Genomic DNA, 16,058 nt, shown 5'->3' with positions numbered 1-16,058 from the left:
CCCTAGCTTATGTTTTTATTTTGAAACAGAGTCTCACTAAGTTGTCGAGAGCGTCACTAAATTTCTGAGGCTAGCCTAGAACCTGCAATTCTCCTGTCTCAACCTCTCATATACTGGAATTACAGGTGTGTGCCACCATACCTGGCAAAAATTCTTAATAAAATACTAGCAATCACATTCAAACCCACATCAAGAAGATAGGGCACCATGACCAAGTAGGTCTCATTCTAGGGATGCAGGTTGGTTCAATCTATGCAAGTCAATAATTATAATCTATCATGTAACCAAAATAAATGGCAAAAACTACATGATGCTCTCAATAGATGCAGAAAAAGCATTGACAAGATCTAACACCCATTCATGCTAAAAACACTGAAGAAATTAAGGATGGAAGGCACTTACTTCAACATCATAAAGACAATATATGATAAACCCAAAGCCAGTATCATACAGAATGGGGAAAAATTTAAATTATTTCCTTTAAAGTCAGGAATATGATAAGGATGCCCAATATCACCACTCCTATTCAGTATATTATTTAAAATTCTAGTCAAAGCAATAAGGCAAGAGAAGGAAATTCAAGAGATGCAAATAGAATGCATGCAGAAGACATGATCCTATATTTAGAAGATAAAAAATTCAATCAGAAGACTTCTAGAGATGATAAATTCACAAAAGTAGCCAGATAAAAAATTAACGTACAATAGCTTTTCTCTATACTAACAATGTATCCAATGGAAAAAAAAGTCCAGAAAATAATCCCATTTACAATAGCCTCAAAAAGAATAAAATACTTAGGTATAAATCTAACCAAAGGAGTAAAAGACGTCTATAATGATAATTACAGAACACGAAGAAAGAAGACCTTAAAAGACAAAAAGAAACCACATGATCTTTGGCAAAATAGACATCAAAAAAGTGATCTACAGATTCAATGCAGTCCCTATCAAAATATCAATGACATTTCTCAGAGCTAGAAAAAATGTTATAAAATTCATATGGAAGAAGAAAAGAAATAACCAAAGAAATTCTGAGCAGTAAGAACCATGCTGGAGGTTATCAAAATATCTGATTTCAAATTATACTACAGAACTATAGGAATAAAAAGAGCATGGTATTGGCACAAAAACAGACACACAGACCAACAGAATAGAAGACAAAGAGCCAGGTGATTTTTTTTTAATTTATTTTGGTGGTGGTACTGGGGTACTGGAGTTTCTGGAAGCCCTTCCACCTCTGGGCTACACTCCCAGACCCATTTTATATATTTTATTTGGAAACAGAGTCTCTTAAGCCAGCGCGGCTGGCTTCGAACCTGCGTGATCCTCCTGTCTCCGCCTCCCAAGCGCGGGGATTACAAGCGTGCGCCACCACGCCCAGCAATGAGCCAGGTGATTTATGATAAAGGGTCGATAAACATATGCTGGAGAAAAGGCTGCCTTTTCAACAAATGGTGTTGGGAAAACTGGATATCCATGTGTAGAAAAATTAAATTAGACCCTATGTCTCACCCTGCACAAAATTCTAGAGGAATCAAAGACCTAGAAATCAGACCAGAAACTTTGGAACTACTCGTCACAAACATAGAACCAACTACCCAACACAGAGGCACTAGTAGAAATTCTTTAAGACACTTAAAGTCCTGTAAATAAAATTGAGAATAGGATGACATCAAATTTAAAAGCTTCTGTGGAACAAAGAAAACCACTGAGTCTAAAGAGAGAACCTGAAGAATGGGAGAAAATCTTTGACAGCTACTCCCCTAACACAGGACTAATATCTAGAATACATAAAGAACTTGAGCTGGGTGTGGTGGCACACACCTATAGTCCCAGTACTTGGGAGACTGAAAAAGGAGTATCTCAGGTTTGTGGCCAGCCTCAGCATCTTACTGAGGCCCTTCACAATTAGTGAGACCTTGTTTCAAAAGAAAAGAATAAAGTAGAGCTGGAGATGTAGCTCAGAGGTAGAATGCTCCTGGGTCCCATCCCCAGTATTAAAAAAAATACCTAATTAGACTCATAAAATAAAGATAAAATATAGTAGAAGGAAAGGAACAGTTTGAAGGGCTTATTCGTCAATTAAGAATACCACTTACATAAAACAAAACAACAACAACAAAAAAGCCGGGCATGGTGGCACATGCTTGTGATCCCAGTACTTGGGAGGCTAAGATAGGAGGATCATGCAAGTTCGAAGCCAGCCTCGCTACTTAGTGAGGCTCTCAGCAACATAGTGAGATCCTGTTCCCAAATAAAATATAAAATAGGTCTGGGAGTGTAGCCTGGAGGTAGAAACCCCCTGAGTTCCATCTCCAGTACCACAAACAAACAAACAAACAAACAAACAAACAAAAAAAGAAACTTGTTAACAAGGGTATTTGGTAAAAATTCCTCCCAGTCTGGCCTTAGACTATCCTCAGACTCCTCTCTCATTCCAGATACAGACCAGTACTAACACTGCCTAATCCCTGTTCCCCCGGATATATTTTTCAGTTTATCATGAATGTCCTATTTCTTTATTGTGAAATTGTACTCTATCTTCAGGTTCATCTCAAGTTACTTCTCTCATTATTACAATCAGGTTGGTTATTTAAATCTCTGTGATCTAATGTATATGCTTGAATTATACATTTTACCAACTCACTCATTGATTTGACAATACACATTGGAGGTCTGGCATGTGCTCAGCACTGTTCTAAGGCTGGGGTTTTGATAGTGAACAAAACTGACATGGAGCTCAATGCTGGTCATACTCTAACTTGTATTTTATTGAGTTGTTTACATGCCTGTTATTCAATCCATTTGTGACTTTCTGGAGGTCAAGGTCCAGACTTAAAAAAAATCTTTGCTCATGATGAATGCTTATTCTCTTTAGAATGGCAGAAATTGTTTTTAGGACCCAGCTGTGTCATTTACTGACACTGTGAATTTGAACAAAGGATTCACCTCTTATTTTCTACTGTCGTATGTGAAATAGTATTTGTCTTATAAATTTCACACATGTACACACATATAAGGTTTTTTCAGAATTGTTAAATGTCTGGAAAAATCCACTAAATATAGGTACTTCTACTATTGAATTACAGGTGGGACAACTGTTTGCCTTCATAAACAGGAAGGAATTAATCAATGACTAAGGAACGGTAAGTAACAAAACTACACAGTTCTTCATTAAATTAAATACAGATTTAGATTTATCTTGTGCAGTGGCATCTTATGAGCTAAAGGCTTACACTTGTTTTTCCAGTTAAACTTAAATGTACCTTCTATGTAACCCATTCTGAAGCTATTATTCAGGATTCAATCAGAGAAACAAGACTGCTAGTAGGGGTACGTACGTGTGTGTGTGTGTGTGTGTGTGTGTGTGTGTGTGTGTGTGTGTACAATCATTTGTTACAGGGATGTGATCTTATCAACTGTGGGGACTGGATAAATAGCCTTTATATCTGATTATGTAGTTTGAAGCACACAGGACAGGAGTGGAGAAGGGAGGATGAATATAAAGTGAGAGACAGCAAGAACAAGCCAATCCTCCTAAGTTTAGTGAATTCCATGAGTATGGGCTCATTATTCTACTTAATTTTCTATGAAATGCATTCCTTGGTCATTGTGATGCTGCATGGAATAATACCAAGATAATGGATAAAGCATTTTGTAAGTTCGTGCTACTAGTTTTAGCAGAAATATTGTGAGCTAGGGAGGCAAATTCAAATCCAGAACAAATGTCTATTAAAATGAGAATAAAGCACTTCCTTTTTCTATGATAGACATGGGCCAATGTAAACAACCTGTCTTTAGGTATATGGCGGAACCCCCTGAAGAATGATGCCATTGAAGCCGGGTGTGGTGGCACACGCTTGTAATCCCAGCATTCGGGATGCTGAGACCAGAGGATCGCGGTTCGCGGACAGCCTCAGCTACTTAATGAGGCCCTCTGCAACTCAGTGAGACCCTGTTTCAAAATAAAGAATTAAAAAAAAAAATAGGGCAGGGGCTATAGCTCGGAGGTTGAATGCTCCTGGGTTCCATCCCCAGACTCGCAAACAAACAAACAAAAACAACAACAAAAGAATGGTGCCATTGAAAAGCTATAGGGTTATATCCAGATCCCACTTTGGTGACTACATATTGCGTAGTCCATATTGCTGAACCAGTGCACAGCCTCCATCTCTGAAAGCCTTCTGTTCAGGAACCAATATATACTTCCTAGCAGTTCTGGCTCTCTGACCAAACCTGACTGATGAATAACTGAGTACTAAAAGTGGTTTCGGGGAAACAAAATCTTAAGCCTAGGCTCTCTGAATTGGTTCTATGTTATCTGGAACTGGTTCTCTCATCTCGTTTGTTTGTTTGTTTGTTTGCAGGTCTGGGGATGGAACCCAGAGGTATTTGACCTCCGAGCTACACCCCCTACCCAATTTTTAATTCTTTTTTTATTTTGAAAGAGGGTCTCACTGAGTTGCGGAGGGCCTCACTAAGTAGCTGAGGCTGTCTGCGAACCACGATCCTCAGGTCTCAGCCTCCCAAAAGCTGGGATTACAAGCGTGCACCACCACGCCCGGCTATCATCTCGCTTTTTATAATAATATTCTCAATCTATGTTTAAATAATTGGAAGTACTATACATAATTGAAAAAACTTTTGTGATGGCACATACAATCAAGAGTATTCTAGGTTATACTCACTAAGGACTGAATCAACATGTTAAAGCAACTTTTCTGAATCTCAGGAGGTATATTTGCAAAGCTTCTCTCAGACCAAAACCTTGCAAAATGCTTTACAATCCACCTGTTAAAAGAAAAGAATCTGAAGTTAGAGAATTCAAATATTTTTCATTATAATAGCCAATAATATTTTTGTTTTCAATTACATAAACTATACACACACTCTCTCTCCCTCACATGTACGTTTCTTTTTTGTGTGCTTTATTGGTGCATTATAGATTCACATCATAATGTAAATCATGTTGACAATGAGATACATGCACATGCTCTTGGTGCCCCCTCCCCACTTCCTTCCCTCCCAATATGAAGCACCCAGATTGACATTGGTATATATTCACATGTACACATATAGTCTATGCTAGTATTTCGATTAATGAACCTAAGTCTTCCTCCACCCCTACCCTTATATCTCCTCCCTGGCTCCCCTGAGGTTTCTCCTCATCATCTGGAGTCTCTCTTTTACCCCCATTACACTATATCCCGCACATATTAAAGAAAACATATGACCCTTCACTCTCTGTGATTGTCACACATACGTTTTAATCAACCCTTACTATTAATTTTATGAACTCTATGATGGATATAATTATATACTCCATTTTCTATAAAAACATTTTAAACTCATGTTGGGCTATATGCACAGATTTTATTTTTTTTTGTGTGTGTGTGTGGTACTGGGGATGGAACCCAGAGGCCTTCTACCTCTGCGTTACACTCCCAGACCTATTTTATACTTTATTTGGAAACAGGGTCTCACTAAGTTGCTGAGAGCCTCACTAAGTAGCCGAGGCTGGCTTCAAACCTGTGTGATCCTCCTGTCTCAGCCTCCCAAGCATGGGGATTACAAGCGTGAGCCACCACGTCCGGCTATATGCACAGATTTTAACATAACATGGCTCAGCTAAAATAAATCAATCCAAACATCTTGAGCAATATCTAAATCAATAATTCTTTTCAATTAGTGCAACTAGCTAAGCACTAATGACACTGCACAAGAAAATAGGTCAAACCTAAAATTGCCTGGAAATTAAGAGAATAAAAGAACAAAATGTCGAAATTAATAATAGCTGTACTACTTAAGATAACTTACTTCATACATTCAGCAAAAAGACTTTCCACTCCAACTGAATGAGCAATAATTAAGCATTCTTGTACAGATGTCAATGTTCTGGGAATGGGCTAAAATTAACAAAAAATCATTTATTCCTTTTCAAATTACAAAGGCTGAAAGCATTTGATTAATTTTTAAAAATATATATGCTTAAACTGTAGAATACATATATGCTATTCAAATTAATTCAGAAATTTATTTTCCATATTTCTTTACCTAGACTCAACTTCTGGTGGTACTCTACCTATAGATGTATTATAGTCAATGTTTTAAAATTTTTTTCCTTAAAAACACCTTTCCACACAAAACCTACACACAGATGTTTATAGCTTTTGTTAAAACTTAGAAGTAACCAAGATGTTCTTTAGTAGATGAATAAATATAGTACATCCATGCAATGGAATTTTCAGCATTGAAAATGAACTATCAAGATGTGAAGAGAAATGGATGAAACTTGAATACATACTACTAAGTGAATACTGATAAGAAGTTAATCTGGCGAGTAGTGGACATGTCTGTAATCCCACTACTTGAGAGGCTGAGACAGAAGGATCACAGGTTCAAGGACAGCTTCAGCAATTTAGTGAGGCCCTCAGCAACTTAGATTTTTTTAAAAAAGGGCGTGGTTGTACATGCTTATAGTCCCACTTACTTGGGAGGCTGAGACAGGAGGATTACAGGTTCAGGACCAGCCTCAACTACTTAGGCACTTTCTGCAAATCAGTGAGACCCTGTTTCAAAAACAAAAAACAAATTGATTTAAAAATAGTATTTTATTTTTTGTGTTACTGGGGATGAAACACAGGGGCATTCTACCTCCAAGCTATACTCCCAGCCCTATTTTTATTTTTATTTTGAAACAGGGTTTCACTAAATTGCAGAGGGCCTCACTAAGTAGCTGAGAACCTGCGACCCTCCTGTCTCAGCCTCCCCAGTACTGAGATTACAAGTGTACACCACCACATCCAGCTCTAAAAATAGTCTTTTTGTGCAAAGTCCATTAGCTTTTAGAAAAAAGTATTACTGATAACTTTTAGTTTTATGGGATAGTGTTTGAGCTTTTCTAGCTTCTAAAATACACACAATATTCATTCTAAATGATTTTAACTAAAATATCCTTTTTATAAGCAGAAGTGGTATAATAATTTCTGACACATTACTTTGCAATACAACCATAAGGTCTAATCTACTTCCTTAAGTAAAATGTAACAAAGTACAAGGGCAATAGGAGGTCCTATACTGACCTCAGATAAAAGGAAAGAATGTAAATGGATTCTAAGATAATTTTTTCGTGTGTGTGTGTGTGTGGGGGGGGGGGGGGGGGGTGTACTGGGTATTGAACCCAAGGGTGTTCTACCCTCTGAACAACATGCTCAATATTATTATTCCTTTTTTGTGTGTGTGGTACTGGGGAGGAACCCAGGGCATTCTACCTCCAAGCTACACCCCAGCCCTATTTTTATTCTTTATTTTGAAACAGGATCTCACTAAGTTCCAGAGGCCCTCACTAAGTAGCTGAACCTGTCTGCAAACCTCGATCCTCCAGTCTCAGCCTCCTACATGCTGGCATTACAAGCATGCACCACCACGCCTGGCTATTTATTGCTTATTTCGAAACAGGGTCTCACTAAATTGCAGTGGCCTTGTGTTGCTGAGGCTGGTCACAAACCTGCCATCCTCCTGTCTCAGCCTCTCAAGTCCTGGGATTACAAGTGTGTGTCACCACACCTGACTCAAGATGTAATATTTTTAAAAGCACATATATAGAAGTAATGAATTGGATAAATAAAGGGTAGATACAGCTGGGCATGGTGGCTCATGCTTGTAATCCCAGTGTTTGAGAGGGTGAGACAAGAGGATCGCGGTTCGAGGACAGCCTCAGCTTCTACTTAGTGAGGCCCTTTGAAACTCAGACCCTGTTTCAAAATAAAGAATAAAAAATAGAGCTGGGGGTATAGCTTGTAGGTAGAATGCCCCTGAGTTCCATGCCCAGTACCACACAAAAGTAAACAAAATTAAAAAAATAAAGGGTAGATACAAATAAAACAACTTTCTGTCTTTAGTAAGGTTTAGCATTTGTACAATATACTGCCCATGGAATGTATTTTCAGGTTTTGGACCATGTTCCTAGGCACATCATTGCCCAGTAAGGTTGATGTTTTCTTTATACACATTGATTTGTTGTGAGTTTGAATTCATATGCCTCAAGACCAGCAAAAAACATTTACACATATATATCTAGTTTCTAAATGTGTATTTCCAAAGAATAGTTGTAATAAAATCAGTGATTTCTAAAATTTATTTATTTATTGTTTTATACCAGGGATTGAACCCAGGGGCATTCTATCTCTGAACTATATCCCCAGTCCAATTTTTTATTCTTTATTTTGAAACAAGGTCTGAGTTGAGATGGTCTAAGTAGCTTAAACTTATTTATTGTTATTATTTTCGGTGCTGGGGATTGAACCCAGAGGCATTCTAGCTCCAAGCTATACCTCCAGCCCAATTTTCTTTCTTATTTGGAAAAAGGATCTTACTAGGTTCCTGAAAGCCTAAGTTACTGAGGCTGGCTTTGAACCTGAGATCCTCCTGTCTCAATCTTCCAAGTACTGAGATTACAAGCATGTGCCACCAGTAATTTTTAAAAATTAAGTGGAAAGCTGAGCATGATGGTGCACACTTGTAATCCCAGTAGGCTGAGACAAGAGCATCTCAGGTTTGTGGCCATTCACAGCTTTTTAGTGAGACCCTCCACAACTTAGTAAAACCCTGTTTCAAAATAAAGAATAAAAAATAGGACTCAGGGTATAGTTTGGAGGTAGAATAACCCTGGGTTCAATCCCCAGTTACCCCCAGCCCCAGAAAAAAAAATTGTGGAGATAGTTTTGTGGTTCCTAATTGTTATGACTGGGTTTTCAAACACCATTATGTGAGATATGCTTCACTCAAACTATGTATGTCAACGTATATGATGACAGAAAACAAAAATAAATTTAAATGAATTACCGAACATAAAATACAAGAAGCTGAATATGACCGATATACTCATATAAAAAGGAAAGATGACTGTCCAAAACCTATTCATCTACAACTTATAGGGAGGCAGAAAAAGTCCTAACCAGCACAAACATCTAAATTTAAGTGTTTTAAAAATTACCTAATTAGAATTCATACAACGCATATTATATGCCTCAAGTACCCAGTAAGAGGAAAATACAATGTAAACAATTATTTAAAATTTTGTGTTGATTAAAGTAATGTGCACTTATTGTAAAACATTTACAAAATATGAAAAAGCATTTATAATAAAATAAAAATAACCTGCAGCGCAAAGTGGTTAAGATAATGAAGAATATAAAGATAATGTCCAAAATGATTTTGAAATGCATAGTATAAGATTTTTCTTTAGATGATAAATTGGCTTTTGCATATACTAAAATTAAAAAGTCAGCATTCATATTCCACCTGGGGAGACAGGTAGAAGAAACTATATTCCAACCCAAGTACATGCTGCTAAGAGGTGATGGAAGGAAAGGATATACTTCCAGGGAAAACAACCACTGTGTAGGTCTTGACAAATGGAGACTGTGACTGCAGTTCTTGACTTCCTTTATCCTATTTTGAAGTCCTGAATCCCAGCTGTACATTGTATCTTTGAATTGTAGAGAATATTATTAATCTTTCCAATAACCACTCCCATATCAACTTTATTTCACTTAAAATCACTTTAATTTCTGATATTTGTAAGCATACCATGAGTTATTCTCAAGTAGCACTCCCATTATTAAACTGAGTTAATATTTTTAATATTTAAAGCACTAATACCATGAAGGTTAAAATCTAACAGGCAATAATGGGCAACTTAAAGCACTGGGTAAAGATTTCTGAAATTTAATAATTACCTTCTGAAAGAAATTACAGTAATCTCTTCTTAAAATGTAGATTGCTACTTCTTTTAATCCTTCTAATCCATACATATCAGCCATGATGAGTATCTCACTAAAATAATTATAAATGTATCTTTAATCCTTAAATTTAAAGATAAAAGCACAATATACAGAAATAGATATAATATTAATTATCAAATTAAAAATCAAATTATATAAATGTTAAAGCATAATACAGAGTACATCAGTTGCTTAGAAAAAATAATCTGAATTATTTAAAATCTTTTTGCTTTTTATAATAAGTAGTGTGTGTGTGTGTGTGTGTGTGTGTGTGTGTGTGTGTGTGTGTTTTACTGGAGAATGAACCAAGGGGTATTCCACTTCTAAGCTACACTCTCAGTCCATTTTATTTATTTATTTTTGGTTTTTTTTTTTTGTGATTCTGGGGTTCCTGGAAACCCTTCTATCTCCAAGCTGCACTCCCAGACCTATTCTTATATTTTTATTTAGAAACAGGGTCTCTTAAGCCAGCGAGGCTGGCTTTGAACCTGCGCGATCCTCCTGTCTCTGCCTCCCAAGTGCGGGGATTACAAGCGTGCGCCACTACGCCCGGCTTATTTTTTGTTTTGAAAACAGGGTCTTGCTAAGTTGCTGAGAGTCTTAAGTTGCTGAGGCTGGTCTTCAAGCCAAATGCTGAGGCACTGACACATGATTTACTTAGTGGTGAATAACAAAAAATAAACTGGAAAGGTTTCAAATTCCCCTCATATGATCACTGACATATAGGATGAAATCTAGGACATCTAAACAAAACTGCTCTGAAGATTGTGTTACAAATATCTTTTCAATAAATTTGTATAATAAGAGTTAGGGGAGAAACTACATTGATGCTTATTATGTTGAAAATGCCTACAAATGCTGGGCGTGGTGGTGCACGCTTGTAATCCCCACGATTGGGAGGCTGAGACAGGAGGATCGCGCAGGTTCGAAGTCAGCCTCAGCTACTTAGTGAGGCTCTCAGCAACTTAGTGAGACCCTGTTTCCAAATAAAATATAAAATGGGTCTGGGAGTATAGCCCGGAAGTAGAAAGCCTCTGGGTTCCACCCCCAGTACCACCAAAAAAGAAAAAAGAAAAAAAGAAAAAATTTAAAAAAGAAAATGCCTACAAATGACCCTAATATTAGACAGAATTCAATGGCCAGAGTTCCCTTACTTCCTTCACTTGGCAAATATTTATGAGTACCTATACATACTTTAGGTACTTAGAAATAGCATGAAAAAATTTCATATACATTATGAGGGGATAAAACTTTAGTATTTAATCCCTGTGAACCATCACATATTCTCCCCAAAACATATTTATTCAGTTCAGAATTAAAGGAACCCAATGAATCTTTAGAAGAACACCTTTCACTTGTTTGATGTTGGAATACAAGAAGAGAGAAGACATTTGGGAAATCAGAAGAGCAAGGTGGAGCTGGGTATGGTGGCACACCTTTAATCCCAGTAGTTGGGAGGATGAGATAGAAGGATTAAAGATTCAGGGCAGCAACATAATGAGACCCTGTTTCAAAGTAAAAATAAAAAAACAGAACTGAGAGTGTAGCTCATAGGTGGAATGCCCCTGGGTTCATTAGTCAGTAACAGGAGGAGGAGAAGCAGGAGGAGGAGCAGGAGGAGGAGCAGAAGGAGGAAGAGGAGGAGCAGAAGGAGGAGGAGGAGGAGCAGTAGTAGCAGCAGCAGCAGCAGCAAGGTGAAATTTCACTTTTCAGTAGGATTTCAGAAGTTTAGATGGTATTTCACTATGCAGTATGTTGGTCTTTAAATGCCCTTATATTCTTAAATAAATTTTACTTTTTACTATTTTATTTTTATTTCTTAGTGTGCTTTTATTGGTGCGTTATAATCTTACATCATAATGTAAACCCTGTTGCCAGTGACACATGCACACGGCACTTGATGGTCCTCTCCCCAACTTAAGTTTTAATGTTTTTCTTTTTATTTTGTTTAAAAATACATCCTAAAATTAAAATATAGTGTAATAATATTTGAAGTTTTATGAGACTAGACAAATTTTATAAAAACTCTCATTAATTTTCCAAAAGTAAACTGAAATTCTTCTAACATGCCTGAAATCTAATAAAGACCATTCTCAATCTTATCACTGTAAACTAAGTCACCTTTTTCATCTCAATAAATTTACTTGCTTATTTTACTTTTTAGATATTTCCTAACACTAAAGATAGAGTAAAATTGATAGTGAAGCTTCAGAGCCAGGTGAGGTGACACACGCCTGTAATCCCAGCATTTGGGAAACTGAAGAGGAAAGATCTCCTGGATTGAGGAGTTCAGACCAGCCTGGGCGGCACAGCAAGAGACTGTTAACAAACAAACAAACAGTAAAAGCTGGTGTGGGGCACAGAGGTTATCCCAGTACTTGGGAGGTTGAAACAGGAGGATCACAGATTCAAGACCAGTTTCAGTAACTTACTGAGACTCTCAGCAACCTAGTGAGACCCTTCTTCTAAACAAAAATAAAGGCTAAGGGTGTAGCTCGGAAGTAGAATGCCCCTGTGGGTTCAATCCTCAGTACCAGCAAAAAAAAAAAAAAAAGAAATGATGGGATAGATGGGATATATACACAATAGAATTCTACTCAGCAGTAAAGAACAAAATGATGTCATTTGCAGGAAAATGAATGGACCCAGAGAACATTTTGTTAAATAAGATTAGCCAGTCACAGAAAGGGTAGTGTTATATGTCTTCTCTAATATGCAGAAGTTAGGGAGTATATAAAGGGACTTTATGTAATGGAGGAGAAACTCCAGTGGATTGAGGGAAGTGGTTTTGTGGACGGGTAGGAGAAAGGGAGAATTAATAAAGGAGTCACTTCCACTGGCTTTATGGACACATGTGAGACACCAATGCTTACCTCAGTATCTTTGTGTAGGGACAGTGGGAAGGGAGCTGGGGGAAGGTCACCGAGTGACATACATGTGTGCACATATGTCACTATCACTACAAGCTACATGATGATGTAAGACTATATACTGTACCAGTAAAAGTGTTAGAAGTATTTTTTAAAAGTGAAGCTTCTACTTCTTTGGTACTATGCAACAAAGCAGAACCTGTATAGTATTAGTACTTTTAAACTTATGAAAAATACATACCCAACATTAGCTTTGTCTGGAAAATCCAAAGTTCCTCCATATATAAAATACATCATAACATTCATTTCTACGTGGTTTATACTGCAAAAGAAAATGCAAATCCATAAATAATTGAGGCTTAACTAATCTAATATTTATAATACATTTTACTTTTTTACTTTCCTATAACATGTGTGTATGTGTGTTACTAGGGATTTAACTCAAGCATTCTACCTCAGAGATACACCCACATCCCTAGTGTGTGTGTGTGTGTGTGTGTGTGTGTGTGTGTGTGTGTGTTACTGGGGGTGGAACCCAGGGGCTTTTCCACCTCTGGGCTATACTCCCAGACCTATTTGATACTTTATTTGGAAACGGGGGTCTCACTAAGTTGGTAAGAGCCTCACTCAGTAGCTGAGGCTGGCTTCAAACCTGTGCGATCCTCTTGTCTTAGCACTGGGATTACAAGCGTGTGCCACCATGCCCGGCCACATCCCCATTTTTTATTTTTATTAATTATTATTATTATTATTATTATTATTATTATTATTATTATTATTATTATTATTTATTTTTTTGGTGGTACTGGGGTTCCTGGAAGCCCTTCTACCTCTGGGCTACACTCCCATGGGCTACACTCCCAGACCTATTTTGTACTTTTTTTTTTATGTGTAAACAGGGTCTCTCAATCCAGCGCGGCTGGCTTCGAATCTGCGCAATCCTCCTGTCTCCGCCTCCCAAGTGCGGGGATTACAAGCGTGCGCCACCACGCCCAGCCCCATTTTTTATTTTGAAATGAGATCTCATTAAGTTACTACGGCTGGCCTCAAACCTGCGATCTTCCTGTCTCAGCCTCCCAAATACTGGAATTACAGGAGTGTGTCACCATGCCCAGCTTTCCTTTTTTTTTTTTTTTTTTTTTTTGGTGGTACTGGGGATAGAACGCAGGGGCTTCCTACCTCCGGGCTATACTCCCAGAACTAGTTTCTATTTTATTTGAAACAGGGTCTCACTAAGTTGCAGAGGGCCTAAGTAGCTGAGGCTGGCTTCAAACCTGCAAAATCCTCCTGTACAAGTGTGTGCCACCACACCCAGCTTCCCAGTTTTCCTGTTAGCTTTTGGTCAAGATAAAGTTCAAATAACATCCATGTAGGAGATTCAATAATTTGAAATGAACTGCAACTATGGATTTGTATGAAATTATAAAATGTTACTAGAATATTATTGAATATTTGCTTATTTATTAGGCATTTTCTTCCACAAACTTTTAGAGTTAGAAGAAACTTTACAGCTGGGCATGGGGTAGATTCCTGTAATCTCAGCTACTCAGGAGGCTGAGGCAGAAGTGTTTCAAGTTTAAGGCCAATCTGGGTAATCTGGCAAGATTTTGCCTCAAAAAATAAAAAGTACTGAAAATACAGCTTAGTGGTAGAATAATACTGGATTCAGTCCCCACTAAGAAAGAAAAAAAAAGAGGACAGGACTTTAGAGGTCATTAAGACATTCTCTCCCATAGCACAGTAGTAGAGTACTTGCTTAGCATGTATGAGGTTGAGTTTGATGCCCAGTAACTAACTAGCTGACTAAATGTAACACACACATACACTTTTCTCAGCACCTTAAATAAATAGTCTCTGGTGTTGCTTAAAGATAGACAAGTCCATTCATTAGAAAGATTGTTATGCTGTACAGACTTATTTTGTGATACCTATCATAGTGGCTGTAACTTGGTCAATGTTCTCATTATCCAGCTGAAAGAGTAAGGACATAACAAGTAGTTTTGCAACAAACTGTCTACGATTAGTTTCTATCATTTGATAACCTACTGATTACTATTTCTATCAGGAGACATAAAAAATAAGACCAGCCGGGCATGGTGGCGCACACTTGTAATCCCAGTATTTGGGAAGCAGAGACCATAGGATCATGGTTCACAAACAGCCTCAGCTACTTAGTGAGGCCCTCTGCAACTTAGTTACTTAGCTACTTAGTGAGACCCTATTTCAAAAATAAAGAATAAAAAATAGGGCAGTGGATGTAGCTCAGAGGTTGAATGCCCCTGGGGGTTCCATCCCCAGATCTGCAAATACATACATACATACATACATACATACATACATACTAAAAAAATAGACTGGGTGTGTAGCTCAGAGGGGACTGATCTGGTGGACAACTATTAATTGTTGGTTGAGACAAGAGGTAATTTGATTTAATTTTTCCTTTCTTTTTTGCTGAACCACTGGGAACAAATGATGGGGGAAGTGTGTTTGCTGTACAGAATCAGACTGTTCAGACTTAGAGGGATATAGTAAGCAAATTAACTTTGGCTTTCCCATTAACTAAGCACATTCTAAAGTTTTAACGTTGATTTATCAATGAGAGAGGAGAGAGAGAGAGAGAGTGTGTGAGTGTGTGTGAGTGTGTGTGTGTGTGTGTGTGTGTGTGTGTGTGTGTGTTACTGGGGAATGGAACCCAGGGACATTCTACCTCTGAGCTACACCCCCAGCTCAATTTTTTATATAGGGTCTCACCACTAGGTTGCAGAGGGCCTCACTAAGAAGCTGAGGCTGGCTGCAAACCTGCAATCCTCCAATCTCAGCTTCCCAAGTACTGAGATTACATGTGTGCACCATCATACCCAGCCCAAAAGAAATGTTTCATTTAATTTGCTAACTTTTTGCTAAGAAGGAAGCATGCTATTTACTAGACCCCCTAAAAACTCTCAGACTATTCGTCTAGATGCCTGAGTTAGAAACTGAGGTTTATCTTCATCCTCTCTCATTTGATCCTGCCATTTATACCTTCAAAAATTTATTGAATTCAATCTGTTTTTATTTCCCCTTTTACTACCTCGGTTTAGCTTCTCATCTTCTCCCATCTGAATATAGAATCCTTTCATATAGGTTTCCTGCCTGAAGTCTTCTGCTTGCATTCCAATTCCCACACTGTTATTACAATGATTTTGCTGAAATTCAAACCTTACATAGTTTCCTACTTCTAAAACTCCCAAAGTATTCTCCAAAGCCCACAGGAAAAAGTTTTCAAATTTCTTAGGTTGACATACAAAGCCCCTCATCCTCTGACCTCCAGGCCTCTCTCTAGTAGCTACTTCAAGATAACTGCACGACTCATTCTCTATACTTGAAGGACGTACAATTTCTAATACATCCATGCCTTGACACAC

General features: G+C 37.8%; 1 protein-coding gene across 1 annotated transcript in view; it reads right to left on the bottom strand.

Moving 5' to 3' along the window:
• The window catches only part of BTBD8 (BTB domain containing 8), a gene marked incomplete at both ends in the record, with an annotated part of 92,238 nt that overhangs the window by 25,441 nt on the left and 50,739 nt on the right, over positions 1 to 16,058 (bottom strand). The window contains 4 exons of the mRNA XM_080693076.1: positions 4,688 to 4,790; positions 5,817 to 5,905; positions 9,740 to 9,836; positions 12,896 to 12,976. Coding sequence (XP_080549202.1) covers positions 4,688 to 4,790; positions 5,817 to 5,905; positions 9,740 to 9,836; positions 12,896 to 12,976 — 370 coding nt within the window. The remainder of the gene's footprint in view (positions 1 to 4,687; positions 4,791 to 5,816; positions 5,906 to 9,739; positions 9,837 to 12,895; positions 12,977 to 16,058) is intronic.

The sequence above is a fragment of the Muscardinus avellanarius genome, assembly GCF_963383645.1.
Source record: "Muscardinus avellanarius genome assembly, chromosome: 3".
Classification (NCBI taxonomy): Eukaryota; Metazoa; Chordata; class Mammalia; order Rodentia; family Gliridae; genus Muscardinus; species Muscardinus avellanarius.
This window is presented reverse-complemented; position numbering and strand designations above follow the sequence as displayed.